The sequence below is a fragment of the Pseudoliparis swirei genome, chromosome 15 (assembly GCF_029220125.1).
Source record: "Pseudoliparis swirei isolate HS2019 ecotype Mariana Trench chromosome 15, NWPU_hadal_v1, whole genome shotgun sequence".
In the NCBI taxonomy this organism is placed as follows: Eukaryota; Metazoa; Chordata; class Actinopteri; order Perciformes; family Liparidae; genus Pseudoliparis; species Pseudoliparis swirei.
This window is the reverse complement of record NC_079402.1, coordinates 9,569,883-9,585,494: the sequence shown is the minus strand read 5'-3', so window position 1 is coordinate 9,585,494 and position 15,612 is coordinate 9,569,883. Positions and strand designations below refer to the sequence as shown.

The 15,612-nt window shown below is 42.1% G+C and overlaps 1 protein-coding gene across 1 annotated transcript in view; it reads left to right on the top strand.

The window, feature by feature from the left end:
• The window catches only part of LOC130205595 (ankyrin-1-like), a 62,006-nt gene that overhangs the window by 18,960 nt on the left and 27,434 nt on the right, over positions 1-15,612 (top strand). The window contains exons 2-19 of the mRNA XM_056433059.1: positions 4,017-4,118; positions 7,265-7,363; positions 7,912-8,010; positions 8,275-8,373; positions 8,588-8,773; positions 9,510-9,608; positions 9,811-9,909; positions 10,077-10,175; positions 10,681-10,878; positions 11,641-11,739; positions 11,877-11,975; positions 12,437-12,535; positions 12,696-12,893; positions 13,190-13,288; positions 13,517-13,615; positions 14,318-14,515; positions 14,629-14,727; positions 15,462-15,560. Coding sequence (XP_056289034.1) covers positions 4,017-4,118; positions 7,265-7,363; positions 7,912-8,010; positions 8,275-8,373; positions 8,588-8,773; positions 9,510-9,608; positions 9,811-9,909; positions 10,077-10,175; positions 10,681-10,878; positions 11,641-11,739; positions 11,877-11,975; positions 12,437-12,535; positions 12,696-12,893; positions 13,190-13,288; positions 13,517-13,615; positions 14,318-14,515; positions 14,629-14,727; positions 15,462-15,560 — 2,169 coding nt within the window. The remainder of the gene's footprint in view (positions 1-4,016; positions 4,119-7,264; positions 7,364-7,911; positions 8,011-8,274; positions 8,374-8,587; positions 8,774-9,509; positions 9,609-9,810; positions 9,910-10,076; positions 10,176-10,680; positions 10,879-11,640; positions 11,740-11,876; positions 11,976-12,436; positions 12,536-12,695; positions 12,894-13,189; positions 13,289-13,516; positions 13,616-14,317; positions 14,516-14,628; positions 14,728-15,461; positions 15,561-15,612) is intronic.

Below are 15,612 nucleotides of genomic sequence, written 5' to 3'. Positions count from 1 at the left end.
ATGCAGATTGAAATATGAAGTTCTGTTTTCATGACATTAAGAATATATGCTAATATTGTATTATATGCATGTTACAAAAAGTTAGTTCACTGATTAGCTTAAAATGTTTAAATTAACAGTATCAGTGTGAATATTGAATGAATATCTTGGCAAGCACTAATCTCTTAATAACCAATTGTCATATGAGATATAGTCTTGAGTCATATCACTCCAAGTCTTGAGGGTTTAGCTCCACCCCTCGAACATTGATGAAAAACAACATATGGGTGATGCTAAATAAACTTTTTGTCTTTGGTCAAGCCGTTCATGCGCTGCTCTTCTGGTCTCCCATTAACAGTGTGGTCTTGTCTTGGTGTTGTCTTGGCTGGTGTGTGTTGTCTTCTAGGCTCATGTGGTTCCGCGCTGACTTGTCCTTCAGGTCAGTATTGTTGGCTCTGAGAGGTCGGCTCTTTAATAACAGAGTAAATAAGATGTTTGTTTACATCCTTGTGCACACTTCCCTCAACACTTTATTTGTGTTTCCTCATCAGCTGCGGTGGGGTTTCTGAAGGTTTGGCAAAAGAATGTCCGCGTTTCCATGTCTTGTATTGACATGACTTATGAATATTGCTACTGACATTGGAAGATTGACATTTATCTCGAGACAACATGAGAACATCTGCAGTCGTCACACATTTATATTTCATAAACTAAACTGACCTCACTGGCAGATGTTCTTTCTTGATAAAAGTCTGATTTAAAAACTTGGTACACAATACATTTTCTTGTGGACTGATGTGGTGATAGTCGTGTGTTGCTGCTGCTTCTGTTCATGTTGTTGTTGTTGTGTTCAGGAAAACCGTCAAAGTTCCTCGTCCCGTTCATGTGTGCTTCCCCCGTGCTCGCGTCTCCTCCCCTCTGTGTATTGTAGTATTCACTTGTAGAATGTGCTCTGCACTGATTTACTATTCAGTCCATTATTAACATGTAATATTTATGATTGCCTGGATGAGCTGTGTGTTCACTCTGATGGTACGCATTTCTGATTTGTTTGTTATTTTACTCTCGTGAGTTAATCTGAGTTAAGACAACGTCTGCATTACTTGTATCACAAACTGTACACTGACCTAGGTTACTTATTTATTTCTTAATCGGATAATCACTCGAAAACACATCAAGCAACGGTGCGCCTGACATTCATATATTCACAATGTATGAGCCTAACAAAATTATTTAAAATGTAAACCCAATCATAATAAATGTTACAATTCCCTACATTCTGAATCTTAAAACATCTGGTCCACCTGAGTAATTATATGAAGTGTGAAGAGATTCAAATGTGTGTATAAACAGGTAAATACTGTCCAATAAGAGTGTGAAAATGAAAATCTGAAAATCCCTGCACTGCAGCAGATCATATTGGCTCAGTGTTGACAATCACAAATCAGTGTATCACCTATCTTACACACAGTATACACATCTTAATAATACATATTAATCACCAGAGGCAGTAGACTATGGGATAAAATGTGAAATCCACACATTTCCACAGTGAGATCACAAATACAGCCACGTTTATTTTCAATTTCAGCATATTGTACTACTAAGTGTCCTGAGAACTAGACTTCTGCGCCTCCTCCTTGCTCTGTTTTCAGACTTTTAGAAATCTAGCTTATGATTGGAGGCTTTGGCCAATCACAGGTGATTCCAGGCAGAGGCTGGTCCTAGTTAAGTCTTCTGGTAACCGGCTCACCCCAATTCTGCCCAATAGACGCCCTACCCCAACTTCAACTATATTTGGTAATGTTTATCGTCTCTAAATTTCAGCGATATGTACCATAGCAATAATTAATTAAACACTCCTGCTCAACATTTCTTCCCAGGGTTATTTCATCCATATATTACAGACAAAAAGGGTGATGTTATAAATATAAGAACATAAAGCAGAATGTGTGAGTCATAGGGGGAAATGGCAAGAATGGGAGAGGCAGCCGGAAAAGACAAATCAGATTGATGTCCAGGCAAAGTACGGCATGAAGTGTTTCAGTAATCTGGTTATTTGGTGTAACTTGATGATTATGAATCAAGTGAGCTGTCCGGGATGGACGTACAGCCTTCATCTCTGTGATAGAGAGAAGAATGAAAGGAAGGAAGGATGGAGGAAGTGGTTGAACAAAAAAAAGAGGGAGATGGAACTGCAGAGACGGTCGTGGAGCAGAGAGCAGAATGCCCGACAGCAGCGTGAAAAAGAGCTGGTGAAGAATGAGTTTCTGGAAGGTGCTGCAATATGCTATATTTCCTGCAAACTGTGGCCAGCTCATAGCTCATGCTGTTGTTCCCCCCCCCCCCCCTCTCTCTCTCTCTCTCTCTCGTTCTCTTTCTCCTACATAAATGCACTCAAATTGACCAGCGCTCATCAACGCGATGATAACCGAACAGAGAGAACTGGTTCATGAAGCAGCGGGGGTGGAGTCATGGGGATGCAGGTGGAGGCTGTCATCAGTCATACAGCACATGTCATGAACAAAATCACAGCACGGGTGGAGAGAAATATACAAAGAGTGTGTAACATATGCAGATGAACACAAAACGTCACACCGGCTTTAAAACACGCAATGTGAGAGTATTGACAGTCAGAGAAACAAGTGAACACATCATGTCAAAGTATACGCAGCCAACGAGACTTTGCACGGAATACTTTAATGATAGAATATTCCTCAGGATCTCTGCATAATGTGACAGATACCTGAAGCACACCAGGGGTTGTGAAGTTGGAGAGGCTCCTGTCACCAACTGTTTGAAGTCCTGTCTCTCAGCTGAGTCATGTCTAGCTCTCGTGTTCAAAGCAAAGAGATGAGATAGTGGATAGATACTTTTCTTGACGTTTATGGGCTGCAGGATAAGAAAAAAAATAGAGGCATGGTCCAAATGGTGTTTCTTTACAACACATGTGATTATTAGTTTATTATCTGCACCAGCTGCAGAAATGAAGCACTTCATACACCTGTGGGCCAGATACATCTGACATTTTTTTTAAATTAATTAGTTACAATATTCCACATGGATTTCTTAAAAATATATAGATTTATATTCTGTGCTTCATCCACCATATATTTTTGTGAGTGGTCAAAAGTCAGAGGAAATATTTCTTAATATTCCTAACATTGTGATTTAATATAAGGAGTTTGACTAGGAGGAAAGGGAATACATTGGAAGGGAATAAAACAGGTGTTGATTTAGGGAAGGTAGGTTGATGGGGAGGAGACCGAATAATAATGTGTTTGTCAGAAACAACCTAATGCAGTGCATGGTGCACACAAAGAATATTTGCACAGAAAAAATAATCGTTTGAAAAGAGCAGCCATATCTTTCAGAAATTCAGTGCAATTAAACCGCTTGAGAATAACATCTCAAACGGATAAATATTGTTTCCGTTGACAAGGGCGGGCAGAGGGTCAAACGGGCCGCCGCGTTATTTCCCCCTCAGGGCATCGGAACCCTCTCTCTGTGCCGGCCAGCCGTATTTACACTATCGGCGGATGAATGAATTCAGAGGTGGGCGTACAAACACTGACACACACCGAGACACAAACCACAGGAGCCTTCCTCGCAGATCAGACGGGCCAGCGGAGCTCGTGGCGGTGTGTGCTCGGCTGTGAACGCCTGCCAAACTCTCAGTGTGGGCGAAGCCTTTTTAGCCTCTACCAGAGGGCAGGAGTGGCCGTGAACGCAGTATAGCTGCATAGAGCCTCGTGCCTTCAAGTGATTGTGATATTATTGTAATGGATGGAGAGACGTAACCTGACTGGGGCTTTATGTGAAACTGCATCCTGATGTCAAGGGCTTGTGGTATATCTTGGAGAAACAGTTGATGTCGAGCAAGTGTTTGTGTATATTTCAGAGCTGTCGATGTTGGCATACATGTGCAATGTGTGTGCTGTTGGTGAAGGAGGAATGAATGTGTGGATAACGTGTTGGGATGTTACGTTCGTGCTCTGCTCTCCTTTTTTTACCACTTCTCTTCCTCTCCGTTGCAGGCCGATGCATCTACCAGCTTCCTGCGTGCGGCACGTTCAGGGAACCTGGACAAGGCTCACGATCTCTTGAAGAATGGACTCAACATCAACATAGCCAATCAAGTAAGATTATGTCCTTCCACTGAGCAGCACGGACATCCAAAAAGCTGTTTTGTGTGCGTCAGTGGGAGAAGAAAGGAAAGCCAATCACAGATTTAAATGAAAGAAATGGTGAATGGCATCATGGCTGGCATTAAAGTCAATTACAACATTTAGTACTCACAGTGTTTAACACAAATGGCAACATAGGAGGACCTGGTGGAGGAGTCACACTAAATTACTTCTTATTCAGAAAACATTTTGACTAAAAGTGGTCATACCTTTTTTTTCTTTTGGATTTTTGCGGGTACATGACTGATGGATCTGCATTAGTGGATTAATTCACATTCAAAGTCAGGAGCTGGATGCTCATATGAATGAAAAAAGCAGACATACTGCAGTCTAGTGACCAGCAACCGTCTCTAGGATGAAATTGTTCTGCTGAGCCACATCAGCAGCAGACCGAGGCATGGGAGCTTTATTGCTCTGAGTTGTTAATGTTCCTCAGGAGAAATTTAAAATGTTGAAGGTCTAGATGACATTTTTTATATACTACAGCGGGGATGTTCACTCAACTTAATAAGATCTTTTCCATGAAACCAACTTTGAGTTTATTAATTCATGCCCAGGGCAGCTGATTGGAAAAAAAATACAGGTTTGCTCAGTTCATTCTGAGCATAAATATTGCATCATATGGCTGAATATGTGGGGACTCACCTGTTGTGGGACCAGTGAGACGCAACTTTTAACTTGGGCCATGTAGCGGCGTTCCGTCATTGTTGTTTTCTTAATCCGCTAAAGAGCTGCAGACACAGTGAGTTTCCTCTCACGCGCATGACAGGAGACCGCTCATTTCCTTTTCTTTCGATTTTATTTTAAACAGCAAAACACACTGACAAAGTATACAAAATAACTAACGTTCAAAACGATCTCATGGTCTTACGGTAAAAAAACTATCTGCTCTCTATTCTAATGCGGCTCTTTCGTTACACCTGCTGCCGTCATGACGTCATTAAATAGCCTGGCTCGAGCGTCAGTCATTAACATAAAGATCTTTTAATATATTTAACTTATAGTTCCTCCACCATGAGCATAATTCAAAATATTAAATTATAAACAATTCTGAAACTTAAATTGACTAAAAACACACGTTATGGCTCTTACAGGCCACAATAAGCCAAAAAGTCTCACCTGCTTGCCAAATATACCAGATATAATACGTATAACACATTTAAAAAAAATAAAGAACCCTTCCAAACAATCTTCTCAACATATTTGTTTGCCGAAGGTAGAAGTATGAACTGTGGCTTCTACTTTGATCAACTGTAGAGATTTTCGTCCTCTTGCACTACTGTCTGTCTTCGTCACCCCGCTGTGGGAAAGTAAAACGTTTTCCTGAAGCAACAAGGTCATGAGTTTAAAATGTGACTTAGGAACCTCATTTTACTCCTCTGAGGTACAACATACTGTGTTAGCCTTGAGAGGAGCTTTGGGATTTGATTGCAACACACAATGTCACTATTATCTCGAAGGAAAGTCATTCTGCAGTATCAGCAAAAGATGTAAAATAAGAGACTCAAAAAGAAAATTAAAAATTCATGACTCCTTAGACCTCCTGATTCTCTGTCTTTTGTGTAAAGTGGTGCCATGAATAAATAAGTGGATTAGATTATAGTCCCCTCAATCTTCAGGCCGACTGTCTGCACACTTCCACCGCGTTGCATCATACCCATAAAACAAGAATTTAAAGCGAATGTGAACGTGTGAGAGTGAACGTGTGTGTTTGGACACACACAACCAGCTTGTTTGTCACTTGTTGTTTTCGGGATGTCTGGGGAGTGATGTTTGGTGAATGAAGAGACAAGTGCTTTTCTACTCAGACAAAACGCCGTCAGTGAGATGGAGGTCTGGACACCAAGAGTGAACGCAGCAATCTGCGCTGCTATTAATGCGATCATGCATGAGCGAGACAGAAGAAGAGACGCAGAACAAAGACGACTGTAGACATGAACGGCAACGTTTTGCATAATATTCAAGAGTCCTTAACGTATGCCTATTGAGATTGTCATCAACCAGATAATTAATATTTGTGTATGATCTACACACGATTTAAATGCCCCCCATGTGATAAATTATATTCCTAAAGGCCCTTAATGTGACTAAAGGAAATATGACCCTCCAATCCCCCACTCCCCTATGTTTCTTGTCGTAGATTGATGGATATTTAATGAGAACTGAGGGAAGGGTATTGTTTATACGTATGTGTGATTTATGTGATTCTGCAGCTATAGCCTGGCCTTGCTATAGCTACACCTCTCTCTCTCTCGCTCTCTGCCTCTCTCTCTCTCCCACTCCCTGTCTTTACCTGTAGCCTATTTATTGAAGTCTCGAGCTGCCGACCCTTGATGTGCTCGTGTCTGTGTCTGTGAATACATGCGTATGGAGCGGGTGTAAAACAAACTGAACGTCTCAGCGTCTCCTCTTCAGTGTGTGCGCAGCAGACGTTCAGGCACACCGCAGTTAGCGGTGTGTTCCCCGCCCCTCTGCGCATGCTCACTGCTCGCTGAGGGATTTTGTTGCCCGTTTGAATTTCGTGACACCGCAGTATATGAGGGGATGCCTGCGAGCGGTGTGGATAACTGAGACCCCTTGTGGCCAGAGTGGGTACGGCAGGCAGGTCGCAGCTTCGACTTGACCAGTACAATATGTAGCCAGACATCCACAGAGACAATGGGACAGACAGAAGGACAAGCAGAAGTCCTCCTGCTGCTGTGAGTTAATCACTCATTTTCTGAGACTGAAGACCTGAGCTTCCATCTGTAGGGAGGTTTCATTTAACGCAGGAACTTGGGAGTTTGGAGATGTTTAGTATCACAAATCAAACACATTCCAGTCTGCTGCCTCCGACCGCTGCACGAAGAGCGCATTCTGAAAGGTCCGGGATCCGTGAATGTCAAGGAGAGATGTGGTATCACTTTTCAGCTAGTGTGAACTGGGATTATAATAATTCAGTGTATGAGCAGGATTATCATGCTACTGTATTTCTACAATTTTAAGGTACGATTACAATGCTGTGTTTAAGCCAACGTTCAATAGTTTTTAATAAGAGCATTTTCTATCCTATATATCCTATGCATAACGTGACTAAATCTCCTCGTCTCCTCCCTAAGAATGGTCTCAACGGGTTGCACCTGGCCTCTAAAGAAGGCCACGTCAAAATGGTCCTGGAGCTTCTACACTCCGGCATTCAGCTGGAAGCCACCACCAAGGTACCTCGTTCCCTCTGCATACACACTTATCTAAAGTAGCATTTCAAACTGAATTAAAATGAATAAAGCACATTTATTGTCACGCCTTCCCAACACTTTTATGAATTTAAACTATAGTCTGAGCTAATTCAGCTGCATCCACAACAACAACAACTGTGTAAAAGAACAACAGTGTAAGAGTGCATCATTTCATATGAATCTCACTTCAGATGAATACAAAAAAACAAAAACAAAACAGTGATTCAGCTAGCTATACGCTATCTGCAATGGCTAGGTGTTAATATCATGTTGAGCCACCTGAACTGTAAAATATGTATTTAATAACTAATAATAATTTGGTTTTTAGTTTCATAAGGGACAGAAAGGCTGAGGTTTCTTTCTCTTTCATCGTCACATATTTTCCTTATATTCTTATATTCTGGATGATGACAAACCTCTAGATGTAGTTCAGCGTCGATTTCTCATTGTAGCGAACTAGGCCATTACGTTGCAATCATTCTCTTTTTTTTGCGTCCGTGTGTGTGCGTGCGTGCGTGTGTGTCCTCCAGAAAGGGAACACGGCTCTCCATATCGCAGCGCTGGCAGGGCAGGAGAAAGTGGTGGCTGAGCTCGTCAACTATGGTGCCAACGTCAACGCCCAGTCACACGTGAGTCACGGCGACCTCCGAGCAAGAGGAGCGTGCCTCATATCTGCGTCTGTATCAGTTGACCACATATTTGCAGACAAGAACTGTGGGTTTTTGTCAAAAAATAAACACCTATTAATTATGAATTGCTCGGCGTCAATTGAGACATAAATCTCTGTAACATGAGGATGAGGGTTTTTTCTTTGTTTTTTTCCCCAGATATTGCATCTTGTAATATGTCATTGTGTGTTTGTAACTATGCATAATATATGTGTGTCCTTACAGAAAGGGTTCAGTCCTCTCTACATGGCCGCACAGGAGAATCACTTAGAGGTGGTAAAGTTCCTGCTCGAGAACGGTGCCAATCAGAGTCTCCCAACCGAGGTACGTGAAAACATAGTTATTGTTTTGGAATAAAATATATATGTGCGTATTTCAGGCTACAAGATATTGCATCTTTCACTGTATCTGTTCATAGAATAGAATATTGCAGGGTATCAAATCCATGTTGTGCTTCCCTCTTCTTCATTATTTTCTCTTCCATGCCACTTTCTGACCTCCTTGCTATCTCTCTCCCTCCCCTGCTGTACTCCTTCAGGACGGCTTCACCCCCCTGGCAGTAGCCCTCCAGCAGGGCCACGAAAATGTTGTGGCACTACTCATCAACTATGGCACTAAGGGCAAGGTCCGCCTCCCAGCGCTGCACATCGCCGCACGGAACGATGACACGCGCACCGCCGCCGTGCTCCTGCAGAACGATCCAAACGCTGATGTTCTCAGCAAGGTAGACGCTCACCGAGGTCACTGAAAAGGTTGACTACATGTACAATCATAATGCAATCAGGCAAACAGCATCTTTCTGATGGTGATTTAGCCTCCGGGGGCAGAGGACAATATTTTGGGGGTTCCTGAGCCAAGACTTCCTCTTCCATGTGCCGGTTATCGTTTATTACCCGATAAGCAACTTGAGTTGCGAGAATGGAGTTGCATTTGAGAGACGTTTAATCTCTATAAAACAGATTCCTGCAATGAACGAAGATAACTTTTCTTTAAAAAACTAAATTAACAAACGCATTCTGCCTCATTTGCTCTGGACATGGATTCATTTTACCTGGGTTCAACCAAAGGTCGCTCAAACGTGATTGGTCAATAGTACAATCAAAATGATGTTCCGTTGGCTAATATTCTGCATTCATACGCAGATGAATGTTTACAGAGATCATTAAAAAGATAAGAAAAAGAAAAATACATGGCATGAGCAGAAACAACACATTTACAATGAGATGTCCTCAAATGAAAAGAAAACTCTCCAAGAAAATACTAAAGTGAAAATGATCTTCAAAGCACAGTTATAAAATAATTTGGTTTTACTGTTCTTTCTAAATTTAATCTCACGTTACTCATACTTTAATCTGTGTCATGTTCTAACCTCGTTTTTTGCATCGTGATATAAATAGATTGTCATTTTTCTTATTTATACCTCATTCTCAGACTTTCCCATTACGTCTCCTTCTCTGTAGACTGGTTTCACACCTCTCCATATTGCAGCCCACTATGAGAACATGAGCGTAGCCCAGTTGCTGCTGAACAGAGGAGCCAATATAAACTTCACCCCCAAGGTCAGTTTGTCAAAAGTGAAGAAATGATGACTGCGGTTCAAACCTAACAGTGCATTTCCAAATGCATTTGTTTTGGGGTTTTATCAATGGATCAGCTTCCAGTAGACTTTTCTCTTGCCATATTTTGACACTGGAGACTTGATGCATTGATTGCAAATGGTGTTGATTAATACAGTGCACTTATTTCTCGCAACTTCTCTAGAATGGCATCACACCCATTCACATAGCCGCCAGGAGGGGCAATGTGATGATGGTCAGACTACTGCTGGACAGAGGAGCACAGATTGATGCCGTAACTAAGGTAGTTTACTGTTCAGCTCCACTCTGCTCCGGCATTTTCTCACTTACCCAACGCTTTACAGATATCTATTCCCTCCATTTGTCTTCCTCCCTGTTGAAGTGCTCAATTTAGTTCCTGATGCTCTTTAACACGTTTCCAATCCTTCCCCTCGGCCTCTCTCTTTGTAGGATGAGCTGACTCCTCTCCACTGTGCAGCCAGGAATGGCCACGCTCGCATCATTGAGATCCTGCTGGAACACGGTACTCCCATCCAGGCGAAAACCAAGGTAGATGCTGTATAATCAGCAATGATCATCGGGGTGTGCTGTTCAGTACAGATTTGTGTGAATCTCATTACTGTGTGAGAGTCCACATTTTATGACACATGATTCTCCCAAGGCCAGCAGAACATCGGCATATTAACCCAAAGTCCTAGAAACCTGCACGCCTCCATCTTTGGTCTGTTTATTAAGCATCCTAGATCCATCTAGATATTATTGCCACTAGATTCCTTGCCACTTGCAAGTCATTTTACTACAGTGTGTTAGGTCTGGGCGACATGGAGACAATCAAATATCCCAATATCTTTGACCAAGCACCTCAATGCTGTGTGACCATATGATTTGGTGGACCATTGGTGCCTAACAACATATTTACACATTTATTTAAAGCGTAGTCTTATAGACCATGTGCTTCATACAGCATGATACATGCCCATCCCCTTTGTTCTCTCCCTAACCGCCCGTCTCTCACCCCCCCTGTCTGTGTTGTTCCATTCTTTCTATCCTGCAGAACGGTCTGTCCCCCATCCACATGGCAGCTCAGGGGGATCACATGGACTGTGTCAAGCAGCTACTGCAGTACAACGCAGAGATCGATGACATCACGCTGGACCATTTAACCCCTCTTCATGTAGCAGCCCACTGTGGTCACCATCGGATGGCCAAAGTCCTACTGGACAAGGGGGCCAAAGCCAACGCACGAGCTCTGGTAGGTTCTTCTGTGTTGTTGTCTTGTTTATTTTGATGACTTTCTAATATTCAAAGTTATCCATCAATCAAGATGTTTATAGTGATTGTCTTTTGTCTATTGTCATCTGTATGTTGAGAGGAACTAAATGATACATTTATTTATTTACTTTTTTAGGTATAGTTTAGCCATCTGTTATGATAGTTGTGCTTATAATATGTTCAGAAAAGAAATGCAAATGTATTTTTACTGAACTGAAGTCGTGCAAAAACTTCAAAAGGAAACCAATCTCTTTAACCCTTGTGTTGCCTTAGGGTCATTTTGACCCGAATCAATATTACACCCTCCCCCCGCCTTTGGGTCATTTTGACCCGATTCAATGTTTCACCCTCCTGTTACCTTTATATTTACTAACATATTTTACCCTTTGGGTTCAATTTGACGCCAGCAATTAAAACCTCCAGAAAATTATTAGAATTAATATTGTTTTCCAAGTTTAAGTGTGAGGCACTTTATGTTTGTTTGTTGACTACCGAAAGAACACCGACATTAAACATTGAATGGGGTCAAATTAATCCTAAGGCGGGGGGAGGGTGTAATATTGATTCGGGTCAAAATGACCCTAAGGCAACACAAGGGTTAAATGCCCGCTTTAGTGTTTCAGTCTGTATTCATTTGGCAGTGCACGACATCAGAGAACTGAGATATTAAGGAAAGTAATGCTGTCAACAAATAAATAATACGTAGGCTTCAGGACGTGAACTATTGCCACTGTGTTTCCAGAATGGCTTCACACCTCTCCATATTGCCTGCAAGAAGAACCACATGCGGTCCATGGACCTGCTGCTCAAGCACTCTGCTTCCCTAGAAGCTGTCACAGAGGTGAGACGCTGTGTGACCACCAGGGACCGGCCTGAAAATGAACAATGAGCCACTCTTTGGAAGCACAGGAAAGTGTTCACCCAAGTGTCCTCCACGAGCCTTGGTGACCTAATCTGTCTGTGTTTTTTTGCGTGCAGTCTGGTCTCACTCCTCTTCATGTAGCAGCTTTCATGGGCCATCTGAACATCGTAAAGAACCTTCTCAAGAGAGGGGCTTCACCTAATGCTTCCAATGTGGTGAGAACCCCTCTTCCAACCCAACACTGGACAAGTCCTTTTTCATTTCTATTCTTTTTTTCTTTTCGTTTTTAATCCGTTCAACGTTGTCCGTTTTTATGCAATTCACATTCAGATGTACAACAAAGAGCTACCTCTCTATGGGTTCACATTTTTTATCATTAATTATTTGAGAAGATTCATTTTGTTGGTCAAATAACTAATTATTACCAATTGAGGGATTCTTTATTTTGCCATTGTGGAAAGCCAAAATATATTGCTTTATGAGTATGAATTGTATATAAATGACTATATATTTAATAAATGCCCCGATATTTGGGTTTTTACTACCCTGTTACTTGATTTACTAACTGTTCGGCAAAATGTAGTATTTGACTAATGACTTTAAAATCTAATTGTCATACTTATATTGCTATTATGTCATTTCAATGACCTGATTGACCTTTGTTCTTCTAAACCAGAAAGTGGAGACCCCCCTCCACATGGCCGCCAGAGCAGGACACTGTGAAGTGGCTCAGTTCCTGCTGCAGAACACGGCGCAGGCGGACGCTAGGGCTAAGGTACGAGCCGCGTCGTCTTGATCTAGTTCAACAAAACAAACAGCATCAAAGGTTGAATATAGCCGACTGGTATTGTGAATCATAACCACCTACTTTATGATACCTATTTATTTCCCTGTTTAATTGAAACATGAATGCACCCCTTTGTCTTTGTGCCCAGGATGACCAGACACCTCTACACTGTGCGGCCCGCATGGGCCACAAGGAGCTGGTCAAGTTGCTTCTTGAGCACAAGGCCAGCCCCGACTCGGCAACCACTGCAGGCCACACACCCTTACACATCTCTGCACGTGAAGGACACATCCACACCATCCGGATCTTGTTGGATGCTGGGGCACATCAGACCAAGATGACGAAGGTAAGAAATGGTTTTGTATGCGTTAATGCTCTTTTACTGCTCGGCGATTTCAGCCTCAGCGGAACTGGTCTTACACTATAGTACTGCTCAAGGAAAGGCAAACATGATCTCTATTGTCCTTGGAGATCTTAATTACAGTAATTTCTTAAACATTTGTCTTTTGGAACTTTCCAAAATAGACAAAGTTATAATAATAATGGGTATTAGATAAATGCCAATTTTCTAAACTACAGCGTTTTCTGTCCTTCAACAGTGAGTGTAATATACAATAATAGAAAGCATTTTCTTTTGAGCAGAAAGGCTTCACTCCCCTCCACGTGGCCTCTAAATATGGGAAAGTGGATGTGGCCGAGCTCCTTCTGGAGAGAGGGGCCAACCCTAACGCAGCTGGGAAGGTGAGACAATCTGTACACAAGAGTCCACGTAAACGTACTCTGACACTCCTGTGAAGAGCCATTCTGCCTGAAAGGTTGGTGCCATAGAGATGATTTAGGGGTATCAGCTTTACAGTATGTGTTTCATATATACATGTTTCTATGTGCGTGTGTGTGTCCATGTTTGTGGGTTTATATATGTGTATGTGTGTGTGTGTGTGTGTGTGTGTGTGTGTGTGTGTTTAACAGAACGGTCTGACACCCCTTCATGTGGCCGTCCATCACAACAACCTGGATGTTGTTAGACTCCTGGTCAGCAAGGGAGGATCTGCACACAGCACTGCCCGAGTAAGATGCTCACATGTGTGTGTGCACGTACTCACACAGGCAGGCCAACACAGTATGCCAACCCATCGCTGACACACATAGCGAAGCAGGTCAAATGAGTGTGTGATACCGAAACATACAGTAAACTAGAATGGGCACTCGGTAGAGCGCATACCTTCGCATATCACAAGATTGGGCATTGAATTATGAACATTAGTTGCATGCCAATTGGATAAAAATTGACCGTGCTATGGTAGAAAGAAGATGTTGACCTTTCCATGACCTTGACCTTTGACCCGATTGATCCCAAAATCTAATCGAATGGTCCCCGGATAATAGCCAATCATCCCACCAAATTTCATGCGATTCAAGAAGATTTTGACCTTTTCATGACCTTGACATTGACCCGGTCGATCCCAAAATCTAATCGAATGGTCCCCGGATAATAACCAATCATCCCACCAAATTTCATTTGGTTTAAAACTTTTTTTGTTATGCGAGGAACACGCATACAAATAAATAAATAAATACACGGCGATCAAAACATAACCTTCCGCATTTTCAATGCGAAGGTTATGACATGACAACAGTTGTACTCCAAAGCCCTCGATCATCATGACGACATTCAAGTTTCTAGATCTAAAATTAGACTTGAACAGAGCGTAGAAAAGCGATGACAACTCCTGTGTGTGTGTGTGTGTCCTTGTGTGTTCCTCCTCACAGAACGGCTACACTTCCCTGCACATAGCGGCCAAGCAGAACCAGATGGAGGTGGCCAGTTGTCTGCTGCAGAATGGGGCAACGCCCAATGTCGAGTCCCTCCAAGGCATCACGCCCCTACACCTGGCTTCACAGGAGGGGCGGTCGGACATGGTGGCCCTGCTCATCTCCAAACAGGCCGACGTCAATCAAGGAAACAAGGTATGGTATTAGAATGGATCAAAAGGTATCAATCCCAGAGAGAGTAAGTTACTTCGCGTTGCTTTGCAACATCCAAAATGACCCTTTCCTCTTCCGTCCGTTCTGTCTTTTAGAGCGGGTTGACCCCGCTGCATCTTGTGGCTCAGGAAGGTCACGTGGGAATCGCTGACACGTTGGTCAGACAAGGAGCCTCCGTTTCCGCTGCTTCACGGGTACGTTACACACAGACTCTTATGATGCAAGATGAGTAAATTGATGACACTTATTCAGCTTGTTCCCCCTTTGTGATGGAAAGAGTGTCATAATGTCGTCTCTGACTAACCTCACGTAACATAATACACCCCGATGTTTTTATTAAACTCATACATTTCAATCTATGAATATTTAATACACAGCTCGTGGTTTTGTCACAATAATGTATTTGTGTTCAAGACATAAAAAATGTATATCAAATATATCAGTTATTTTTAAGACAACATAACAATGGATTCAGGAGCATAATCGCATGTGTTTGTTTAAGTGTTTGCTTAATTTTGTTTATTTTTATTTTGACGAAATCAATATATTCTCCCCGCCTTAGGATTAATTTGACCCCATTCAATGTTTAATGTCAGTGTTCTTTCGGTAGTCAACAAACAAACATAAAGTGCCTCACACTTAAACTTGGAAAACAATATTAATTCTAATAATTTTCTGGAGGTTTTAATTGCTGGCGTCAAATTGAACCCAAAGGGTAAAATATGTTAGTAAATATAAAGGTAACAGGAGTTAAGACATTGAAAAAAAAAAAAAAAAAAGGGGGGGGGGGTGTAATATTGATTCGGGTCAAAATTACCCTAAGGCAACACAAGGGTTAAGGCCCCTTTATAGACATACAACAGACATTGATGAAGCTACTGAACATCAGCTAATGGTCTCTCTCTCTCTCTCTCTCTCCTTATCTCAGATGGGCTACACACCCCTTCATGCTGCCTGTCACTATGGCAACATCAAGATGGTGAAGTTCCTTGTGCAGCAGCAGGCTCATGTGAACAGCAAGACACGGGTAAATGATTTCTGTCTCAAAAGTATATATTATGAATATATATATACATATA